The sequence below is a fragment of the Laccaria bicolor genome, genomic scaffold (assembly GCF_000143565.1).
Source record: "Laccaria bicolor S238N-H82 LACBIscaffold_2 genomic scaffold, whole genome shotgun sequence".
In the NCBI taxonomy this organism is placed as follows: Eukaryota; Fungi; Basidiomycota; class Agaricomycetes; order Agaricales; family Hydnangiaceae; genus Laccaria; species Laccaria bicolor.
In genome coordinates this window covers 1,145,568-1,165,950 of record NW_001889873.1, presented here as the reverse complement: position 1 = coordinate 1,165,950, position 20,383 = coordinate 1,145,568, and the positions used below count along the sequence as shown (strand labels likewise).

The window sequence follows — 20,383 nt, the reverse complement described above, 5'->3', positions numbered from 1 at the left end:
TGGTATATATTGAATCCAAGGCTGTTTCATTCATGAACATTCTGGTACACTGAACCAACAATTTCACATACCAGAATATAAAAATGAATGCACCATATACTGCCAATCCCAATGCACCCAGGTTAAGGGATCGCGGCATGCTAGAATCGTTGCGTGAGAGCTACAAAATAGCACGTCACCCTCACAGTATTACCAACCAAAGCCTTTGCCCTTACCTTCCAATAAAATAAGCCCGGCAGGATAAAGGATATTGTTGTAGAGCCCGTAGAACCAACAAACGCCAAAACTAGAAAGTAACGAGGTCAGTGAGCCGACAACGCCGCTCGCAAAAACTACCTACCCATTCGTAGGTCATCCACAAAATAGGCAATTGTAAATCCACTGGCAATGATACCGCCGGTCAATAACGTGTGCTTCAGTGTACTCATCTCTACATGTCCATGGTCGTCCTCGTTTTCGTCGTCCTCAGGTTCGTCTTCGGCATCGCCATCTTCCACAATAACGGGCTTCACGGGGGGCGCCACGTGTGATGGGTGAAACACCTTGTCCAAGCAATTCCGACACGGATGGACTTGCAAAGGGTACGAAAACAACACCAAAACGACGATCGCAAGTTGCCCTACGGCAATAAAAACCGACACCGATGGATACATGGCAATAATATTTGAGCCGACCTGTAGGTTTGCGCGTCAGCCGGATGTTTGACGTTTTACGTACAGGGTCACCAATACAAACCTTTGACCCAAAGGTCAAGTATCCAAACACTGCAATTATCTCGTACGTCAAAGTCGCTGACCCGATGGACCCTGCGACGACAATGTTCATGCGCTTTTGGGTATTCCTTTTGAGTTCGTTGTAAATGGGGAAAAGCTGCAAGAAAAAAAAGATTGATCAGACTGAGCCTGCACTCGATTTCGAAAATACAGACATTCTGAGCGCATGTAAATGCGAATACTTGTACAGGGAAGGTCGAGATAAAGTTTGGTGAAAAGCGAATTAGGTGAACTTCTCCTCGGGTAGGCATGCCAGAGAGAGGCCAGAAATAACACTTAATAACGATAACAACGAGATAAGCTGAGAAGACAGGTCGGTTAATTATACTCCCAGCGAAGAATTCTTTCAACTTACCGACAGAAAACAATGCAATATAGCTAGTGTGCCGGAGACTGTCAAGATGTCGAAGGAATGATAATGGCACAAGAACAAGCATGAATATACTAATCCAGTTACCACCGTCCAAAGCCCAAGCAGGAGGGTTGGTATCTGAAGAAGTAAGGTCGTGATACAGCGACTCGACCACGTTCGGCATGAGCCCTTTGATGATAATCAAGTAGCTGAGACATTCGAAGCTTCAGTATACAGACGAGTTTCACATATTTCGTCAAAGCGAATGTACCTTATGGATACCCCGAAACACTTGGTAGCAATTGCCGCATCGAAAAAAACGGCGGCTTTCGGGAACGTGAGCTGAGATACCGCGTGGAAAGACGAGTGTCGGTACTTGGTCTTGGCTGCGCATAGCGACAGCAAGTACAGCCCAAACGCCGCTACACCTCCCGAAAAGACACAGGTAATGATTCCAGGAATTATGCCAGCCGACGCCATTGCCTATAAAGAAAGTAACATTCATAACACATCCTTATCAACGGGAGAGACAAGCGGTTATTACCATGGGAAACGTTAACATTCCTACGAAACACACACAAGTAAGTTTCGACGGCAAAACGAATGCAAAAGAGATAACGCGTACCGCTGCCAATAATGGTGTTGGAAAGGTTGCTAATGCAGCTCACAATGGTTGCATGGCCATCAGGTTTCGCGTCCTTCCTCACTGTTGCACTATCCCCACCTAGCAAGGCGCGTGCCTCGTCTCCACCAATACTCGGGTCAACGTCGGTCGCTCCAGCGACCCCATAAGTTTGGACCATTTCGTATATGTGGTTGTCGTCAGAATCTGAAGCACGGTGTCCCCTATTGGTGTCTCGACTCAAGTAAGCAGTATTAGAGTCCTGGGGAGTAAATTTGAACAACGAGCGTGGGATCCAAGCCAGTCTCCAGTTTGTGCGGGAACGTGGGCACCTTATCAGGGCCCAAATTCAACAAGCAGTGACTCGAAGTATAGGAAGATTAGCAGGTGCTGGCAGGTAAGGGTGAGCGACGTATGATCCTGGTTTAGATACTTTTGTGGTGCTTTACACACTTTCCAAAATTTCGTTGATTTCTTAACCAAAACAAGACAGATTTATTGATAAAAACATGGCAGATTGATAGAAAAATTATATTTTCTTGGCTTTTGGAGGACCAAAGAAATTGGCCAAACTCTTTTGTCCTCCCTTTGAACTGCCTGCGGTCCGTTTCGATGGCTTGGCGGGGGGCTTCACTGTCAATTTCGTGGGGGCAGCGGTTTCCAGTTGGGTTTCCTCACTGGTTGCAGCCAAATTATCTTCTTCCTCCTCGGGCTCTTTTTTTGCAATTTTGGAAGCCTTGGCTCTACCTTTCCCTTTCGTTTTGGGTGGATCTACAGTTGCTTCCATATCTTCTTCGTCAACAGATTCCCAGTCAGTATAATCTTCTGTGACTGTCTTGTTGTCAATATCATGTCTACCGTTAAATAGAAAAGGCCTACCCATGTAACCGTTCTTTATCTCTTTGCGCGTTTTCATAACCTTCCTCTTCTTCAATCCATTCTTGCCCACTGGAATTACCTTCTTCTCCTTCTTTTTTCTTGTTGTTTTCAGTTTTGACGTTTCGGCCATTTCAACATCTTCTGACTTTACTGCGTCAACCTCTGCTTCATGCTTTTCTTCTTCTTCATCCTCGCCTTCATCCTCGTCTCTCCGTGCTATGACCTCGCTTCTGGTTACCCGCACCACATCCTCTGTGCAAATTGAATTCACTGAATTTTTTTTGAGAGAAGAAGCACATACCATCATCAATATCCATCAAAGCGTGGGCTTCCCTCTCCGCCTCCGAATTTACCAAGCTTTGCGCCCTCGAGCTCAGCCTCGATCGACGAGTGTCCTTTTGAGGAGGTTCTTCATCGTCAGACAAGAGAACACCTTTTCTGACCCGTAACTTCTCTTTGGGTTTGGAGGGGGCGGACGGTAGGGCAGAGGTTGTAGCCTTGTCGTCGTCCTCGTCGGACAAAGCATTAGCAGTCGACTTCCGTTTGAGGCTCCTCTGAGGTGGATCTATAAATTGGTCAATTAGAATTTGACAGATATTGAAGTGTATGTTTGGCTTTTCTTTGTCCAAACTCTTACTTGTTACACTGAGAGACTGTGAAGGTGGTGCATTCGCAGCCTTTTTTGCACCGAAGAATTGCTTCTTATTATCATCCGCCTTAATCTCCTCTTTCACATCCTTCGATTCTTTTGGTTTCGCCTTGAAAAATCCAAGTTTACCTGTTGCTTTGGGCTTTTCATTGGGTTTGTCCGCCGTGGTTTTAGATTTCTCCGTCTTATCCTGTGCAACTCCCTTCGCAACCGGAGGCTTCGCTTCTGGGGCTACGCGTGGTTTGGGCCTTAATGACTCGGCCGCTGTAGTTTTCTTCGCGCCTACTCTCGTCTAAGTACAGATTAGACCTTCAACCAGGCCAGAAAGACAGTCCACACGCACCCGTATGTTGGCAGCTATCACACGGCCGACGGTGACTGCAAGCTTCGACCCTTTAGCATTGTCTGTTTGCCGGACGAAGTCCGTGGGGGTGCAAAGAAGGCCGGCATCCTACAACACGAGGCAATTAAAGCTGATTCGTGGATAGAAAGTGTTCGCACGTACGTGAAGCGGCGCTGGAGAGAGGCTGTATACGTGGATCGACGGTGGTTCAAAAAATGGAGCTATCGCAGCTGTTAAATGACATTAACTTCGTTAGAGGGCAAAACATTGCAAAGGAAATCGCTAACTCACATTCCAAGTCTTGCTCATTTACAACCATAATCGTTGTCCGTGGAAGTTCGTCTCCGTCACAATCTTCCTGTTCGCCATCGTCCACACTCTGCGTCAACTCGAAGCCCATATCGACGTCCTCAAAATCATCATAACTCCTTTTGCGCGATGAAAGCTCTCCACTGAGTAGGTATGTCGCGACACAACTTTGTGATTGATATGGTGCATTGTCGTGATACATTGCGAGTTCACTGACCATCAGCATTAGATGACCTCCTGAGATTGAAAGCTAGTAGAACTCACTTCTTTGCACTGTTGACGTGTATACCGAACTCTCGACTAAGTGATCGATATGTTACCTTCAAACAGTCGGTTAACTGGAGGTATGAGGCCAAGTCAACTTACAATATTTCGCTCAATAAAAATCTGCTTGGCAAGATAATCGGATATGGCTTGTGAAGACATAGGTTGTCGTTGTGGGCTAGTCTGCCTCCGATTGTAAAGTTTGAGAAGACACGCGAGTGTAACACATCACGAGACTCTGCTGTCACGCGATAACTTCTTCATGAAGTGTAACCGTTGCAAAACCGTTGTGGACGAATTCCTTACAAGCTTTAGACCCGTGTCTACGCCACGGCGCTCGCTGCGCTCGACCGTTGCTTCGACACGGGTCACAGCTTGCCGGGGGCAAGCCCCCTGGACCCCCTGGTACGCATGTTGAATCCTAGTTTCCAACGCCGCTCACGCGGCTCAGAAGTGTGAACTGCTTAGTAACATAAAGCTGAATTTGTCAGCCATCAATCCTTTGTGTTTTTCATGTATAGATGTGACTTTGTGAACTTGAATAATGTCGATGAACTACTACGGAAAACAAACTATATACATACTACAAAAGTCCAAACCTACAAAACACGAAAGCGATTCACAACAGAGCAAATTTGAAAGAAAAAAAAAGGGTCATCTAAATTCTGAGTGCACTTCGTCCGCTACCAAATCGTCTATTGCCTGACCTCTCCCGTTCGGCCTCCCTGGCTTTCATTCGTTGCTGCCTGACGTCCAACATGAGTTGTCTACCAACGGGAGACATTTCCGACGACGAAGTAGGCGATGGTGTCATACCAACCGGGGGACGAAACGTGCCCTGGTGGACAGCGGTACGGAATAAAGACGATGTACGTCCCACCATGGCGTTGTTCGAACGAAGAGGGGTCAGGGGAATGTCGGAGGCAACTGAGAGACCCTTATTGTTTTCCTTCTCAGTAAATCTTGCTGGTGGGGCCCTCGCGCTCTCTTGGGTCAAAGGGATGTCATTCTCAATGAGAGAACTTGTCGAGGTTGACCTGAGGGAAGCGGTCCGTCGATGTCCTTTGCGTCGTGCAGGAAGCGCAGTGTACGAATCCGAAGACAAAGCCGTCGAGTTGGAACGCTCCACCAGTGTAGGCCGTTCTTCCTTAATACTATGAGAGGATCGCTTCCTCAAGAGGGACCGAGGCCCTCTTGGAACCCGACTAGGAGTTTCATGGTTCGCGGAAGGCGTAGGTGCAGTGACGATGACTTTGGTGGGTCCGGACATCAGTACCTTCACTTTTCGCGCATTGGGTATTTCACCCTGGTCGTCAGGAGAAACAGCGAGCGCTTTTTGTGCAGGAGTCATTTCTGACGTAGATCCTTGGAAAAGCCCAATTATAGACGACCTTGGCGCTGGTGGAGCCATACAACTGAGTTGAGTTGGATTGGAAGGTTCGGTAGAGGATATTTGACGAGGAATATGGTAATTCTTGAATTGAATAGTTGATGGATCAAAAGCAGAATCCATTGAGCTGTCTGGAGAGAATCGGGAGGGATGCGCATTTCGCGAGGCAGCTCCTTCCGACGAGGGTGAGCTGAATGCACTTGGTAAGTCTGGGAGAGGTCTCTCTGGGTCGTCGAATTGCTTCGATTGCCTGTTTTGAGTCAGGAAACTAAAAACTTGAGAAGCTCTTTGAGGTGTCATGGGGTCCGAACTTCCATAGGGGTTGAGGGGTTTAGACGTCCCAAACATTTGGGAAGAGTCGGACGTAATGCTAAGCTCCACATCCATAGATGAAATTGCTGGATTTTCGAAAAGGTTTGCGGAAAAATTGTCATCATTGGAAATAGAAATGTCGTAATCGTTATATCGTTCTGAAGGTTCGTTCGAAAACTGGTTATCGGGTGTTGGTGTGTATGGACCGATGGAGGAGTTAATTGAGCTTCCATCAGTTTCTCTGGACAACGTCATAAAAAAAGGGACACGAGAAAAGATCATGCTTGCTCACCCTAAGAATCTCTCCGCCCAGGAGATGTCCCCTTCTGTGGTGCTGTGATTGTCACTCCCTTTGCGAGAAGTCAAGCTTGAAGGCGCGCCAAGCAATTGACGCAGTGTAGACCCATTTCGACGACATTGGACTCTTTCTTGACGAGGGGGTGATGGAGGGCTATTAGAAAAGGCTTTGGATGGTAGGCGACCATGCTCGTCATACATATCAAGAAGACTTGCGACGGAGGGATCAGATCGAAGGCCGAGGGCTCGACTATCTTGGTGGAGAAGTTTGATCGGATTTTGGTCGTTATTGCGAGAGGGAGTTGTTAACCGGTCATCGAGTTCACGGTTCGTGTTTGAGAATTCGGTTGATGTATGGCGTTTACGTGTATGAACGGTAACGCTATATGTTCCCCGCTGAGAGATAGTACTGCTTGCGAGGCTGACGCTAGAAGCGGCAGGCGGTTGTATAACATCGTTAATTGGGTGCGCTTTACAAAGATTCAACAGAAAACAGGAACGACGACATTGGCGACTTACGGAGTGGTGGTAATGAGGCATAGTCTACTTCAGAAACAACAGCAAAGCGGGTCGATGATGACCTTAGTAATCTGCCGACAGCAGCTTCGTGTTCCTCTTCGTCAATTGTGCGTAGTCCTGGGCCAGATTGTTCTGGTAAAGGAACGTTGTGTATGATTTCGTGTCGTTTCTTTTTATTCTTCTTTCCCCCGATAGAAAATAAACGTTTGAGTAAACCCATTGTAAAGGAGTGTCGTCCTCGAACCGGTATTTAAAAGAATGTGTTCTGGGTCTCTTAGACACCGCGTTTGAAGCTGTTTGAAGGAGGGAGCACTAGGGAGCAGCGATTGAACTTGAACCAAACAAGCGTAATCGGTTATGGATCTTGACCCTGACTCCGATTCGGTTTTGCTTGGTGAATTCGAAGCACTCCGATCCGTGCTCCTGGCCTTATCCTATATGCCCCAGCTATGATCCAATCCCATATGATAGAGAATACTGGCAGTACTGCTCGGGATTTCTGCTTTCTCGAACGAAACATTCTCTCGCACTTAAAAATCGCCATCCTGCTTTCATTATTATCCTCATCTCTCCTTCTTCGAGCACGGCTTGTGCCAGAGACAGAGCCACATTCAGAATCTGGCGGCGGCATCCCATTGGCCATCATTGAATTCATTACTGCTATCGCATGTATAGTCGCTGGAGCCTTTGAGTATTACAGCGGTTACTGGGATCTACGATACGCACGGGCATTTATGGCTGCAGCGAAGTCGGTTCACAGCTTGTAAACTCTTCCAACGTTTGACACTGACGATGTTGACCTTGAAGGCTCCACCTTATCATGATGGGCGTAGTTGCGGGCATTATATTTGGCACATGTCTGGTTTTGTTGATACAAGAGGCATGAATACCTTGATGAGAGTTAACTGGCATTGCGTATGTCTTTGGTTCATTGTAATCCTAATTGAATGATCTAATTGGAGCAGGTATTGAAGATACTTATGGCGGCCTGGTGCTTTAGTTGGATGGTTTGGAATGACGGTGCACGTTTTTTTTTTCACATTAGTTACAGATGATCTTGGGGGACATTACATTGTACAATACAAGCAACTCTGACCGTTGACATTGGAAAAAATGCATCCTCCACGATGCAGGTTCTTCGATCCAATCAATTTTTCAAGGGCTTGAAGGATTAATTACGGCACAAGACTTGAGTCGTGCAGGAGTTATCCTGAGTTATCAGTACGTAGTGAGTTATGTAAGCCACCTCGTGTAGTAAAAGTTGGAATCTGGCGATCTGATGGTTCGATCTTTACGCATATTTTGCCACATATAAATTCTGACTCTCAACTTTCATCCTCCTACCACATCGCTCAGCTATTCGACGACCAGAACACGACATATCATGAAAATCACTCAAAAGATTCAACAATCTGCTAACAATGACAAAATATGGTGGTCCTTCGAGTACTTCCCGCCTCGAACCGCACAGGTAAGGTAGCCTTCACCAGTTCTCCACACCTCAGTGTCTTCATTCTCCACTTCTAGGGCCTCCAGAATCTACTTGATCGTATAGAGCGCATGCGCGCATTAGGCCCTGAATTCATCGACATTACATGGTATGACCTGTGATAAACTGTCAGAAAATGAGGTCCTGATTTTGCTGAAGGAATGCGGGTGGTAGGACTTCGGACCTTACTTCAGAGATGGTCAAAACATGCCAGGGTTTGATTGGGATGGAGACGTGCATGCATCTAACATGTACCAACATGCCTAAAGAGAAGGTGGACATCGCTTTGCGGGTGAGTTATTCTCTCGACCATTATTCCGATATTTCCCTGAGCGCCGTTGAATCCACAGGAAGCAAAGCAACATGGGTGTAGAAATGTCCTCGCTCTTCGAGGCGACCCACCGTCTGGCAAAGACGAATGGGAAGCAGTAGAAGGTGGCTTCGTCCATGGAATTGACCTCGTCAGGCATATCCGCCGCGACTACGGAGATTACTTTGACATCGCGGTTGCAGGTTTCCCTCAGCACATGGCGCTCCCCCCAGACGAACGCGACCAGGAGATACAATGGCTGAAGGAGAAGGTTGATGCTGGCGTCGCGTTCATTTTCACCCAAATGTTTTATGATGTCCAATTGTTCATCGACTGGGTCAAAGCCATTCGAGCCGCGGGTATCACCATTCCTATCGTCCCAGGTATTGCACCTATCCAGACATGGAACGGTTTCCAGCGTGCCACTAGCCTGGCCAAAATTGTAGTGCCGCAGTCTTTCTTGGACGCACTTGAACCGATAAAGAACGATGACGAGAAGGTCAGGGAGGTCGGAACGAGGCTAGTCGCAGATATGTGTAGAAGAATCCTCAAAGAGGATATCGGAATTCGTGGTTTGCATTTCTATACCATGAATCTGGAGAAGGGCACGAAGATGCTGTTGGAGGAACTGAACCTTGTCCCGAGAATCGAGACCATCAAGCCCCTCCCTTGGAGGCAGGTAAGGCTCCCGATCGTTGTAAACATCAAGTCCATCACTGATCGGTTTCCCAGTCTCTCACACCAAACAGACGTCAAGAATCAATCCGTCCCATCTTCTGGGCGAATAGGACTAAATCCTACATCTCTCGGACAGAAAACTGGGATGAATACCCCAATGGACGTTTCGGAGACTCACGCAGTCCTGCTTATGGAGAGCTCGATGGTTATGGTGTTTGGATTAAACAAACCGTAAGTCAATTGCATACTCGCATTTCACATTAATTCATATTTATTTTCTCCAGAAAGAGGATGCTCTCAAACTCTGGGGCCACCCGACAAGTTTTGCTGATATTGCATCCCTTTTCTCTCGTTTCTGCACAAAGAAACTATCGGCTTTGCCATGGTCAGATCAAGCACCCTCCCAGGAAACTTCCGTCATCGCCGAGCAGCTGGCTACCATGAACGAGTTTGGCTTCTTGACTATCAACTCGCAACCCGCTGTGAATAGTGCCCGAAGCGACGACCCAGTCTTCGGCTGGGGCCCAAGCAACGGTTACGTTTATCAGAAGGTGTTTATCGGCTTCTTTTTTTCTTTTTCATAAGATCATCTAACTCACTTATAATACATAGGCTTATCTTGAATTCTTCGTCAACCCAACACTTTTGAATCTTCTCTTGACACACATTGAGCGAGACAGCAACATTACATATTATGTGATCAACAAACGTGGTGATTTGCGGACCAACACCCATTCGGACGGCCCCAACGCTGTTACGTGGGGGGTCTTCCCAGGGAAGGAGATCGTTCAACCTACCATCGTCGAAGCGGTCAGCTTCATGGCGTGGAAGGTAAAATCTTTACGTGTTCACTTTAGCTTTTGCTGATCAGCTTCCAGGACGAGGCCTTCGAACTCGGCCAGCAATGGGCCAAGCTTTACGAGGCTAACTCCCCCTCCCAGAAGCTGATCACTGAACTCATGGATACTTGTTTCCTCGTCAACGTGGTCCACAACGATTTCCATGAGCCAGATGCCATTTTCAAACCCTTCCTTAAGGCTGGTGCAGAATATGTCGCAGCGAAAGCGAAAGCCACGGCTGTCAATGGCCATTGATATGAGGCTTTTGAACGACGATCATGACGAAACACTTTTTCTTCTCTGTACTTTTTCTCGTGATACCAGCTTGTTGATCTCCTTTCCCTATTATGTTGTAGCACTCGTCGGGTTCAACCCCCGCACTCTTACCCTCTTTTAGCATCCCCATTACACATCACAATCACTAACGCACAAGTCATTTAGATCATCTGCATCAACTGCATCTTACCACTACAGATATCCCCCCATGTCATGGGGCATAGTTATTTCAATAAACCAATTTAACCAATTACATATGATCAACAAACAACCAAAAGAATCAACTAAATCAAGTCTGAGAAGAAAAAGTCAGTATTTGTAGGGGGAGGACCTGCTACAAGTCCGCTTGGTATCTCCACCTGCTCGCCGGAAAGATCTATTGAAGCATGTGTCAGTCGTAGACTTGAAGTAGAAAGAGAAACTCGCCTAAAAGTTTGATTTTCAATCCAATCTCCGTAAGCGCGTGGACGAAGCCAGCGGTTTCCTTGGATGCGACGTGACCTCCGTCCCTCCTCAACATGTTGAGACCATCCGTCCAATCAGCCCAACGCGATTGATCACAAGCTATTTGATCTGCTAGCGAACCTTCGTGGGCGCTGAGCAAGGAGAACGAGAGGGGAGAAAGCGCAGGTGTTGAAACTGGCGGGAGGTCATTCTGGTCACGCAACACGTTGGGTGGAGGTGCGCATGTGCCCGTGGCTATTTCGCTGATCAGCGAAACGTCTATTCTTTCCGGAAGATCCTCGAGGCCGTTCCGAACAGGAAACTTAACAGCGCTGTCAACATAATGCAAATATTTTAGACCTGTGTCCTGGAAGGGCAAATCAGTTGAAAAGTCGTTGTGGGTCTCAAGATGGCGTCTCTTACTAATCTCATAAAACGCCATGGCCTGCTTGGCCGCCTGGCCGCCTCTCTAGGAGACGATTGTGGCAGAGCATTCACAAACCATGCTCCTTGCAATAAACATTGGACTCTTTGTTGACGCACAAACTCGAAAGACTCCTTGTAGAGTTTAGCACGGAGATTCCTGTAGATAAATCAGTTCCCGGAAATCTCAAGCAATCGACCAACCAACCTCACAGGTACCTTACTCAATAAATCATCTTCTAGCTCTAGTTCCTTCATTTGGCGATCTCTAACAGCTCGATATTCGCAGTCGATGAAGTCATGTTCGACTTCGTGCCAAGGCCGAACGTTTTCGCTTCGAAGGGCAACTTTGACTCTGATAAGGGGGGAGAAATGAACATCAAGGTCTTGTGAGAACAAATTGAGAGACGTACTGGCTGCGAACAAGGGCAACCACACGAGTAAAATCCCCCGAAGCAGCGCCGCTCTCACTCCACATGCGGAGGAAAAAGTGAGTAGCGAGAGCATGCACCTTGTAAAAGTCTAAGAAAAACGGCTGGAATGTTGTGGAGGTGGAATCTAGTAATAGATCAGTCTGCAGATATACTTGCCACCGTGACGGACACGTACAGCCAGGAGCGAAGATCGCCCAATGCTCTGACAACAACTCAACCACCTCGTTGGAAGCCTTGGCAATAGGACAACGTCGCTCTTCAGACCGACTCAACTGTTCGAGTACCACCTACTCGTATTGAATATGAGGTTTTCAATACAGAAGAAAGAATTTTCGAAAAGAACCTTGGAAAAGTCTGGATCGCTCTCGACAAACTTTTTCTAGATGATGTACCACCGTTAATCATGCACAGGCGTGAGTGAGGGCCACTACGTACCAAACACCACAAGCCCAAAACGCCAACCTCATTAAACTCCTGCACAACGTCCTCGGTTTCAAATCCAAGTTTACGCCATCTTAAGGGTTGGCCACTTGAATCAGTTTCCTCCTCCAGCTTACTACACTCCCAAATAGATTTCAGAGCTTCAGCGTGGGCGGGTATATCTGGATTAACGGGAGTGGTCTTTTTCCGATATGTGACGCGCACAATGTTTGCTTGGAAGTCCAGAATGCATGACGTTAGATCTTCGACCGTATGTAGCGACATTAGGCGCTGGAATGGAATATAAACTTTCCAGGCGTGGATGCAGAGCATGTGAACATACAACAACCGCTTTCCGCACATTGAGTCTTTCGAGATCTGAGATGAACTCCTCCCAACGAGCGTCTGTCACATGGGACAATAAGGAGTTTATCAACATCATACTATGAGGAAGTCGGGGTAAGCTGGAAGTTTCACCAGTTAAATCTCTGAAAGAGAGAAAACGTGCCTGTATTGCGCCATAGCTGTGTCTGCGCTCCCCAAACGGTTAACAACCGTTTCGAGTAAACCTCGCTCCTTCCTCATCTGCTCATATACCACCGGAAAGCCATAACGATAAACTGAGCCTGGTGGTGCCGTCGGAGGACTCCGACTAGAGCTCGCGGTAACTGGTCCAGGAGCGCTCATTGGATCCGCTTCAACGAGTTTTTTCAATATCGCGGTTGCGGGACGACAAACATTGATCAAGGATTGAGAAGATGAGAGGATTTGCACCACACGAAGAATAAAATTGTTATCCAGGTTGGCCCAACCGTAATCAAGTTCCATGAGATTTTGCATAGCAGTTAGTGCGTACTAATTCATGAGATAAATACGACGTAGATATGGGAGACAATAATACCCACCGCAAGGGTATTTCCAGTTGTAGAATTTATGATGTCGACGAGGTCGGCAAGGCCTTGATGGTTCAGAAATTCATGGGCAAATTGTTCTTCCTAGACAAGGCAAGGCAGAATTCAGAAACTTGCGCAGGAATAACGACAAGCCACATACTCGTATGTACTTTTGCAAGGAGAAGAGTGTCAACTTGATATTCTTCTCATTTGGATTGCTAATTTTCTCCGCAGTTTCCCTCGCTTCGCGAGCGGGAGCGTTGACGAGTCTGCGGCATGGTCAACATCGCCATGGAAGTACACAACTTGTACCTCACACACTTTAGATTGATTTTATTCTTGATCTTTTTCCTCAGATTATCGTTCGTAACCAATTCGTCCGTCTCGTCCCTGAGCGCATAATGCGACGGAGGCTCTTTGATTTTCAAGTTGACACATAGCTGCTTCACCACATCATCTACTGTCAGTGTAGGATCGATACGCGCCCGAACGGTCAAGCCTTCCTGCGTTGTGACGTTGTTTGTGGGGACCAAAGCTTTCACTGCGGTCCCATTAGAAGAAGTCAGAGGACTCCTGGAGGAATGGTGACCCGACATTGACGTGCCGTATGAGACAGAACGGGCTAAAAGTCAATCTTTCGTGCATAGTCGAGCGAGAGCCTCAGTCGTGCTATTCGAGGTCACGTGTTGCGCCTGAACAAAACGGATGATACATTGTACAATGGGGCTACTGACTGTAAGTACTCCAGTGGACTGTACTACTCGAATAAATGGACGGGGAGGAAGAGTGTGCTCAATTGGAGGTGAAAGAGGAGTTGCATCAATATTCAAAACCTGGACAGAACAAGTTTGAGAATTAGTGTGAGGTTCAAAGTAAACAATAATTCAGACGAAAAAATCAGAAAGCGAGGTTGGCGTCTTTGCAATAGATTCGGTAAGAACCTGTTGCTCCGACTGACGTGCAAATGTCGAAAAAAAATCATCCTTGGAACTTGTTGAAGAAAAAGACATACCAGTCAACTTGAAGTATGTCTACGTCCCCAACGTTAACTCCCTCTGCACGACCCAGAAGTTAGTTGCGACTCGAAGCTTCACTTCAGATCACCTTGAGCGCTGAGCGACAGCGAAAGGTCCGTAACGGAGAAAATAAGAGAATCAGATTTTCTCAAAATTTTTATGACATTCGTGAGCGCTTATCTTTTTCCCACCCCTGCACATAGCATAACCTTCGAAAACCCATACTTACTGTCCAGTGTCCACCAAGAAGAAATTTTGTACAGCTAAGCTCATCTGAATTAGATCGAAGGGGTGAGGGCGATGGGTGATTAAATGCAACTAATTTGGCGCCATGCACTTCAGCGAAGTGAATGAAGTGACCAAATCTATACATGAGCATTTGGTTAGCTTTCACCTTGACAAATACAGTCATTGGATTCCAATCCGAATTTTGGGTGAGTGGGATGGTTCGACTGGCGCTGGAGGACCATATACATTTTGGCAGGCTTACATAAAAGATGCTACTCCGTTTCGTTTTCAACAGATCTGGCAACGAACAAAAAATGTCAGCCACCACACGCCCTCTCGAACGGACATCGCTGGCTCTAAAAAATCCTGGAGGAAAGACATCTTGAAACAAACGATACCCTCGACTGTCATGTTGGACTCTTCGTGTGGCCAGCTGTACGCCTCATGCAGTCCACCAAACTCAGTGGACCTCGATTTGCTTCTCCTGGACGCGCTGGGGCTACCTTCTCTTCTGTCCGAGTCCTTGACTTTAGAATCGCTTTCTGGTGAATTGGACACTCCTATCCCTGATTTCTCTTTTGCATACCGGCCGCCTCCGCTGGAAGTGGTCGACCTCGGCGAACGTCTTCAGATGTGGCCTCCTGGGTGGTTTCGGAAGCCAATCACAACTGGAAGCGAGAGAACAGGTAAAGTTGTCCTCGCTGCGCCAACTGCTCCTCGTCTTCAATCCATGTTACGGGAAAACATCTCCATCAGCAGATGGCTGGTATGTTTTAATCATGCTACTTCGAAAGATCAAGGAAAGATAAAACGATTTTTTTGAACAGAAACCCGTCACCCTGCTGGCCCAACCTGATCCACGCGACATACCCTGGAATCTCGATTCCATCGTGAGCAACAATAAACTGAAGGTTTGGAAACCTGAAGGATCAATCTTTTCCCCCGAGGCGAAGAGAGCAGCGATGGCGGGCAGACGCAGAGGACTTTCTTGTCGCCTTGACTCTCCTCAAAATCGCCAATTTTTCCAACGTGAGGTTGCGCTCAAGACTGACGGAACAGTGAAGAACGTGCGATTTCGAATTCCCGTAGATACCATGCATCCAGAGACCGTCAAGATTCTGCTTGAGCTGCAAAGTCTCAATTCCTTTTACAAAGATGGCTTGGATGAGGCCGACGACAGTTCGAATAACGTGCCTGAACAAGCCAACAAACCACCGATTCCCTCTATCATGGTGTCTAATTCACGCTTCGCCTTCCCCTTGTCACTGGAGTCGTCAGATACTCTTGGGTGCGAGCTTCCGCCGTCGTTGGCTGCCCGTCGAGGAAGGCGGTCACTTCCTCCTCTGATAACCACGGTTAATTGTGAAATTGCGTCATTGCCATATCCTAGTATTCCCACCGCGTTTCTTGGTTCGCCTTCAAGTTACTCTCCGACATTTGATCCTGCCGCTTTCGATGATTCTATAGCTACGGAGGATCTATCTATTGGCGTGCAGGATATGATTGTTAGCCTTCGCTCCCAGTGTGCGACCCTGGGGCCAGCATCACCGTCGTCCACTGAGCTGTCGAGGGCTCTCTCTGAATTGAACCAATCTCCAGCTTCTTGTCACGAAAGCAGCGATTCGGATGAATGGGCGTTTGCTGAGTCGCTTCTTGAGGGTTTCGGCAGCCGGTTGCCACATGTTACGCCTCCCAAGACGCCGTCTGTGGAAACGACCTCTTTACCTCATACCAAACCTCAATCCGCGGAGACAGTTTCCGACCCTATATTTTCAACGAGGAAATATCGTGTACCTAGGCGCAACAAGACCACGAGTGGAAAAGAGTCTATCTTGCCTGCCAAGCAACCCAACCCCCCGACTACGCCTTCTCCACCTCTGCGACCCGCTCTCGCTAGCCCGCCTTCGCAAGGAAGTACTGACAAGGCGAAGAAAACCGTTCGTTTTGCCTCCTTGCCTGCCCGACGTCCCTGTAGCGGCCCGTTGCCGACCCCCACGGTAAGACCTCAACCGTTGGCAAACGCGTTGAGTAGACCGCCCCAATCGGTGGCGGAGAAAGCCTTAGAGGACAACATTGGAAACGACGACTCAGGATCACCGTCAAACCCCAGCTCAAACTTAACGTCTGAGACTCTTTGGCATAGTATGGTCGTCCCTCGTCCAAAGACACGAAGTGTGCATAGCTCAAGCATAGCACCCCTCTCCCCACACGATACCAATGCGGCTTTATCTCGAAAAGTCAGTTCTGATACTGTAAGGTATCGTCATCTCTCGGGAATTGGCAAACCCCCCGTCGCTGAGAAGAAGAAAAATTTGCGAGGAAAAGAAGCTCTAACTCCTTCCCTCGGGAACCCGACCTCTCCTCCGTTTACCCCCAAGAAGTCTATGCTCCAGGAGAAGGCATCCGCTCCGTGGTCGCCGCATTCTTTCATAAGGCACTCCTTTGGCAGACACTCGCTCAGCCGAATCATGAAGAGTCCAACCGTTGGCAAGGAGAACGAAGAGGAAGGAGCTGACAAGAAATACAAAAGGAAGACATACTCGAACGCTTCTCCTTCGGTTTATGCCCCCGCAAGTCCACTTTCTGGGAGGAATGTCAACGAAAATGCGGCGAGGCGAGGAAGCGGTTCAGTGGCCAAAAGTCGTATGCCAACACCTCTCCGCAAAATTTTTAGGTTTAGTTGAGATTCCTTATCCTTTGTTCATGCCGTGCGTACGCTAGCTATAATGGTTCTTGTTGGACGAAAGTTGGACTCTTATACAAACTTTAGACGTAGGTTCATTTATTGAGGACCCAGATTGTCCCTTCGCTATGATAAATCTCCGTCGTAAAGCTTATTCATCGGCCTGATGGTCTAGTAGTATGATTCCTTGTTAGGGTTATCCCAATTCGAGGAGGTCCCGGGTTCAATTCCCGGTTAGGCCCGTTGATTTTTTGTAATGTATTAGCTCCAGTGGAAAAACAACTCACAGACACTCCTGTTAGAAATATTTTACACTCTTCGTTACCTTCCTATGAATGATCTCCCGCAAGTACACATTTATTTCAATTCTCTTCTGCAGTGGCGTTGCCACCCGATCCGCGACCAAGACTGGGAAAAACGCTCCCTCGCAAGCCTGGACCAAGATGTCCTCTCCCCGCATGGCCAACACGGAACACTCCCCCAAAAGGTATGATGGGGGGTGATTCCCATTGGTTTGGTCCATCCCGCATCTCAAGTTCTGGCTCATCGTCCTCCAACTCGATTTCGTCTTTCTCGTCATCGGGCTGAGTGGAAGACATGGTAAACCACAGAAGGAATAAAATGAAATAACTCACGTCGAGATCTATGACAAGAGCCCCCGTGTGCCAGCCTGCAGCGGTCGCCGCGAAACAGAACCGGTCCTTGGGCTTCTTCGATCCGTGGTCAAATCTGACCTCCGTTGGGACTTGGACCGCTGGAGGCTCCCGTCTACGCCGTTGGTCGCCGCCCCTCGCGATCGCATACGCTCCCGGTGTCCCCGGCTCAAGTTCAGCGGGATCCCCAAGGCCTAGCGCCCCAGCAGAGTAGGCACCCCATGTCAAAAGCTTTCCGCCCGCAGTCAAAGCCGCGTTGTGGTAATCACCGATGACGACTGATATAACAGCTTTATTCTGCAAGGCGGGGATAATCTTAGGTACAGTGTTAGGTGTCGTATCTGTGTCGCCCATCAGCACGATTGAACTTGCGCCCGTCGAATACGCGATAAAGTGCTGGAAGTTGGCGGATATCTAAGAAACATTTAGTTTCAAAGACAAGCGCAAAGGAAAAAGGGGGTTCCTGACATGTGTGATTTGCATCGTTTCTGGAGGTGTCAAGCGGTCGCCATTGTCGCCAGAAAATGTTGGATGTTCTTTCACCAAATCGACCTCGCTGAATTGAGGTAGCTAACCCCTGGTGAGCGAAAGGAAATAGAAAGGCGTTTCAAACACATCCTTACATATTCCCACCTTCCTCGAACGGCTGTGGTCTCATTCTCTGTCGAGCCAAACTTTAGAACGTGACCGCGATTGGTAAGACCGATAATGTGACTTTCGAACGCGGCGATTTGAATGAGTTGGGTGATTTGTGTCTTTTCGTCGCCGGTGTGGTTCAACTCTGGCAAGGGTGGAATTGGAGGCAGCCGGACAGGGTCAAGTTCCAATGACCAAGTTACGCAAGGTATTACGCCTTCACGAGCAACGACTTTCTTATAACCGTCTTGATCCATCTCTAGATTTTTTTGAGAGATAATCTCATGCATCCGCCCTGAGAAGGGCCACCATACGAAGACGTCACCCGCTTTCGTTAAAAGAGACGAGAAGGTCCATCCACATTCAATCTGAAGGGGTATGGCGTCTGGGTCTTCAAGAAGTTGGGAAACCAACTGGAATGGACGACCCCAATTAACAAATGTCCAAATCTTATTTTTGTGATCAAGACATGATGAGTGTAGTCGTCCACAGCTAAAATGCGGGATGACCTCAACCAGCATGATGAGTTGGAAACAAAACGCATTACCTGATGCTCCTACTGGCCGTGGGCATATCAAGGAGTAGAGGAGTGTTTGCTGGTTTCCCGGGTTCAGAGTACCCGTCACTGCCTAAACCCATAGTAGTTCCATCCAAGGTGCCTGCATGGGTGAGTTTTTTTCCCGCTCCTTGGAATCATCAATGTGCAAGTCGTACCCCAAACATGAATATTTCCTTCTGAATCCAAAGCGTGGAATGACCTGATTAACTCTCAGATGAATTCAGACCCATTTCATCATGCGAAGGTCTTACATTCCCCCCGCAACAAGATTGACAAGTCGAACACCTGGGATTCGGAGCTGTGTTGGGAAAGGAACACCTGGACTATTTGTCTTTGGAAATCTTGATAGTCCGAGCCTCCCATTAGCCTTCTCCCTAAAACGTAATTTATGAGAAGCCAAGGCGACAAAGGGGATCGGTGCTAGAGGTAAATCCTTACCCCCATACGAAAGCTGCATTGAAACGAATATAAGCGATTAATTGCAATCTTAGATCAATAGTTAACCTTTCGGTTGAGAGAGGCCACGATAGATGTATTTCCAGCCGCTGGTGCGGGCGGTAGTTTCACCACAGAAGTTGAAATCAGTCCTGAGCTTTCGTCTCCATAGTGTGTCATCAGAGCACAGTAAGGCAAAAAGCTGTGAATTCATATGAATCAGCTCTCGTCGCCGTTCGATCTTCAACTACCAACAAACCTTGCTGGTACAACAGAGATTCAAAAGATCGGGAGTTGGGATGAAGGGGAAAAGGTTATCGAGCAAAAGCTCAACGGGCATATCGGAAAACGTCGGCATTGTGAGACGGGCAGCAGAGGGTGACGAATAAGAACTTGAGTGAGGGACGTTGACAGCGTTGTGGATAAGTAGTAATCAGCAATATAGATAACTCCTTGAAACGCATCATAAACGGACAGCCTTGCCGGGGTTGCCGTGTTGGGAAAGTTCAGCGCTGGATGCCGCTCAAGCTCAACGTTCCTTCGAATTCAACGCTCGTTCTGATTCAGCCGTTCAACGTTCAACAAACTGGGCAGTTTCATTTTCTTTTGGGCCTCGTGAAACAAACCTTGGATTATTTTCAACCGAGACAATGACTGGCTCGAACTTGGAAATGTTCATGCGTCGCTCTTCTGTGAATGAAGGGTTCAAGTGATCCTTATCATCGTGATTCTCCAGCGTCGTATGAGGACGAAAAGTATCCTGTGGCTTTCAAACCCTCGGGACACGGATTTTCCCCATTGATTTTAATACACTGACACATATTGCTCACTTAGTACAACATGACTTGAAAGGTCAAATTTCGCAAGAAGAAGCGACCATCTACCTATCAATAAGTAACTCAAGCATAACTATCTTTCGGAATTCTGCCCAGGCTCGAATAATGTCTCTGAAGCGACGAATTCTGCAATCTTAATAAAACTCGGCTCCTGGAGTCCATTTGGAGTCCATTACAAGCCAACCTTGAGCCACCACCTCACAAGGAAACTTGCTAAAAATGAGTACAAATCAAACAACCTGTTCATTGGGCCTCCGTGATCCAAGGTTGCGAAGAGAAGCGAAAATTGTGACGTGATTATTCACCTCGCGGTGTCGTTGAAAGCGAAAGTACCAAAAAGAGTCCTGTTTTTGTGGCAACACATCACGTTTCATTTTGATCCAATATTTGCCGAATGCGGAAAGAAGCACTGTCGATCACCA

At 47.6% G+C, this 20,383-nt stretch overlaps 8 protein-coding genes across 8 annotated transcripts; 3 read left to right on the top strand and 5 right to left on the bottom strand.

Annotated features, from left to right (window-relative positions):
• Positions 1 to 140: 140 nt before the first annotated feature.
• LACBIDRAFT_187989 (AAAP amino acid transporter) lies at positions 141 to 1,928 on the bottom strand (the record flags this gene model as incomplete). The annotated part of the gene is made up of 8 exons (XM_001874544.1): positions 141 to 286; positions 341 to 674; positions 736 to 870; positions 929 to 1,074; positions 1,129 to 1,334; positions 1,397 to 1,608; positions 1,670 to 1,689; positions 1,751 to 1,928. 8 exons carry the CDS (start codon positions 1,926 to 1,928, stop codon positions 141 to 143), a joined length of 1,377 nt encoding a protein of 458 aa, XP_001874579.1.
• Positions 1,929 to 2,276: 348 nt separating this feature from the next.
• Positions 2,277 to 4,353, bottom strand: LACBIDRAFT_305369 (uncharacterized protein; the record flags this gene model as incomplete). Its single annotated transcript, XM_001874543.1, has 8 exons — positions 2,277 to 2,578; positions 2,627 to 2,878; positions 2,928 to 3,567; positions 3,619 to 3,726; positions 3,781 to 3,848; positions 3,910 to 4,139; positions 4,192 to 4,247; positions 4,294 to 4,353. 8 exons carry the CDS (start codon positions 4,351 to 4,353, stop codon positions 2,277 to 2,279), a joined length of 1,716 nt encoding a protein of 571 aa, XP_001874578.1.
• Positions 4,354 to 4,849: 496 nt separating this feature from the next.
• Positions 4,850 to 6,929, bottom strand: LACBIDRAFT_305368 (uncharacterized protein; the record flags this gene model as incomplete). Its single annotated transcript, XM_001874542.1, has 3 exons — positions 4,850 to 6,134; positions 6,186 to 6,660; positions 6,710 to 6,929. 3 exons carry the CDS (start codon positions 6,927 to 6,929, stop codon positions 4,850 to 4,852), a joined length of 1,980 nt encoding a protein of 659 aa, XP_001874577.1.
• Positions 6,930 to 7,110: 181 nt separating this feature from the next.
• On the top strand, positions 7,111 to 7,854 carry LACBIDRAFT_305367 (uncharacterized protein). Its single transcript, XM_001875119.1, has 3 exons — positions 7,111 to 7,461; positions 7,517 to 7,624; positions 7,675 to 7,854. The coding sequence occupies exons 1-3, from the start codon at positions 7,159 to 7,161 to the stop codon at positions 7,762 to 7,764; spliced, it is 501 nt and encodes a 166-aa protein (XP_001875154.1). The 5' UTR covers positions 7,111 to 7,158; the 3' UTR covers positions 7,765 to 7,854.
• Positions 7,855 to 8,055: 201 nt separating this feature from the next.
• LACBIDRAFT_182479 (uncharacterized protein) lies at positions 8,056 to 10,375 on the top strand. The gene is made up of 8 exons (XM_001875118.1): positions 8,056 to 8,180; positions 8,237 to 8,307; positions 8,358 to 8,490; positions 8,549 to 9,187; positions 9,241 to 9,421; positions 9,475 to 9,737; positions 9,799 to 10,017; positions 10,065 to 10,375. Exons 1-8 carry the CDS (start codon positions 8,094 to 8,096, stop codon positions 10,278 to 10,280), a joined length of 1,809 nt encoding a protein of 602 aa, XP_001875153.1. The 5' UTR covers positions 8,056 to 8,093; the 3' UTR covers positions 10,281 to 10,375.
• Positions 10,376 to 10,585: 210 nt separating this feature from the next.
• Positions 10,586 to 13,511, bottom strand: LACBIDRAFT_305365 (uncharacterized protein; the record flags this gene model as incomplete). The annotated part of the gene is made up of 12 exons (XM_001874541.1): positions 10,586 to 10,677; positions 10,728 to 11,112; positions 11,169 to 11,328; positions 11,377 to 11,523; positions 11,582 to 11,889; positions 11,946 to 11,981; positions 12,038 to 12,313; positions 12,366 to 12,486; positions 12,531 to 12,877; positions 12,928 to 13,017; positions 13,076 to 13,184; positions 13,237 to 13,511. The coding sequence occupies 12 exons, from the start codon at positions 13,509 to 13,511 to the stop codon at positions 10,586 to 10,588; spliced, it is 2,346 nt and encodes a 781-aa protein (XP_001874576.1).
• A 1,057-nt stretch (positions 13,512 to 14,568) lies between these two features.
• Positions 14,569 to 16,843, top strand: LACBIDRAFT_305364 (uncharacterized protein; the record flags this gene model as incomplete). The annotated part of the gene is made up of 2 exons (XM_001875117.1): positions 14,569 to 14,925; positions 14,987 to 16,843. The coding sequence occupies 2 exons, from the start codon at positions 14,569 to 14,571 to the stop codon at positions 16,841 to 16,843; spliced, it is 2,214 nt and encodes a 737-aa protein (XP_001875152.1).
• Positions 16,844 to 17,204: 361 nt separating this feature from the next.
• On the bottom strand, positions 17,205 to 19,483 carry LACBIDRAFT_305363 (uncharacterized protein; the record flags this gene model as incomplete). Its single annotated transcript, XM_001874540.1, has 10 exons — positions 17,205 to 17,426; positions 17,478 to 17,909; positions 17,964 to 18,065; positions 18,119 to 18,623; positions 18,679 to 18,790; positions 18,846 to 18,889; positions 18,942 to 19,064; positions 19,129 to 19,141; positions 19,195 to 19,327; positions 19,385 to 19,483. 10 exons carry the CDS (start codon positions 19,481 to 19,483, stop codon positions 17,205 to 17,207), a joined length of 1,785 nt encoding a protein of 594 aa, XP_001874575.1.
• Between the last annotated feature and the right edge of the window lie 900 nt (positions 19,484 to 20,383).

What these genes read in the sequence shown, in the direction of transcription:
- LACBIDRAFT_305367 (XM_001875119.1), top strand. Translation starts at nt 7,159, where the DNA reads ATGATCCAATCCCATATGATAGAGAATACTGGCAGTACTGCTCGGGAT. An exon ending in TTATGGCTGCAGCGAAGTCG is followed by an intron (nt 7,462 to 7,516) that starts GTTCACAGCTTG and finishes TTGACCTTGAAG; the next exon opens with GCTCCACCTTATCATGATGG. An exon ending in TGAGAGTTAACTGGCATTGC is followed by an intron (nt 7,625 to 7,674) that starts GTATGTCTTTGG and finishes TAATTGGAGCAG; the next exon opens with GTATTGAAGATACTTATGGC.
- LACBIDRAFT_182479 (XM_001875118.1), top strand. Translation starts at nt 8,094, where the DNA reads ATGAAAATCACTCAAAAGATTCAACAATCTGCTAACAATGACAAAATA. An exon ending in GAATTCATCGACATTACATG is followed by an intron (nt 8,308 to 8,357) that starts GTATGACCTGTG and finishes ATTTTGCTGAAG; the next exon opens with GAATGCGGGTGGTAGGACTT. An exon ending in AGGTGGACATCGCTTTGCGG is followed by an intron (nt 8,491 to 8,548) that starts GTGAGTTATTCT and finishes TTGAATCCACAG; the next exon opens with GAAGCAAAGCAACATGGGTG.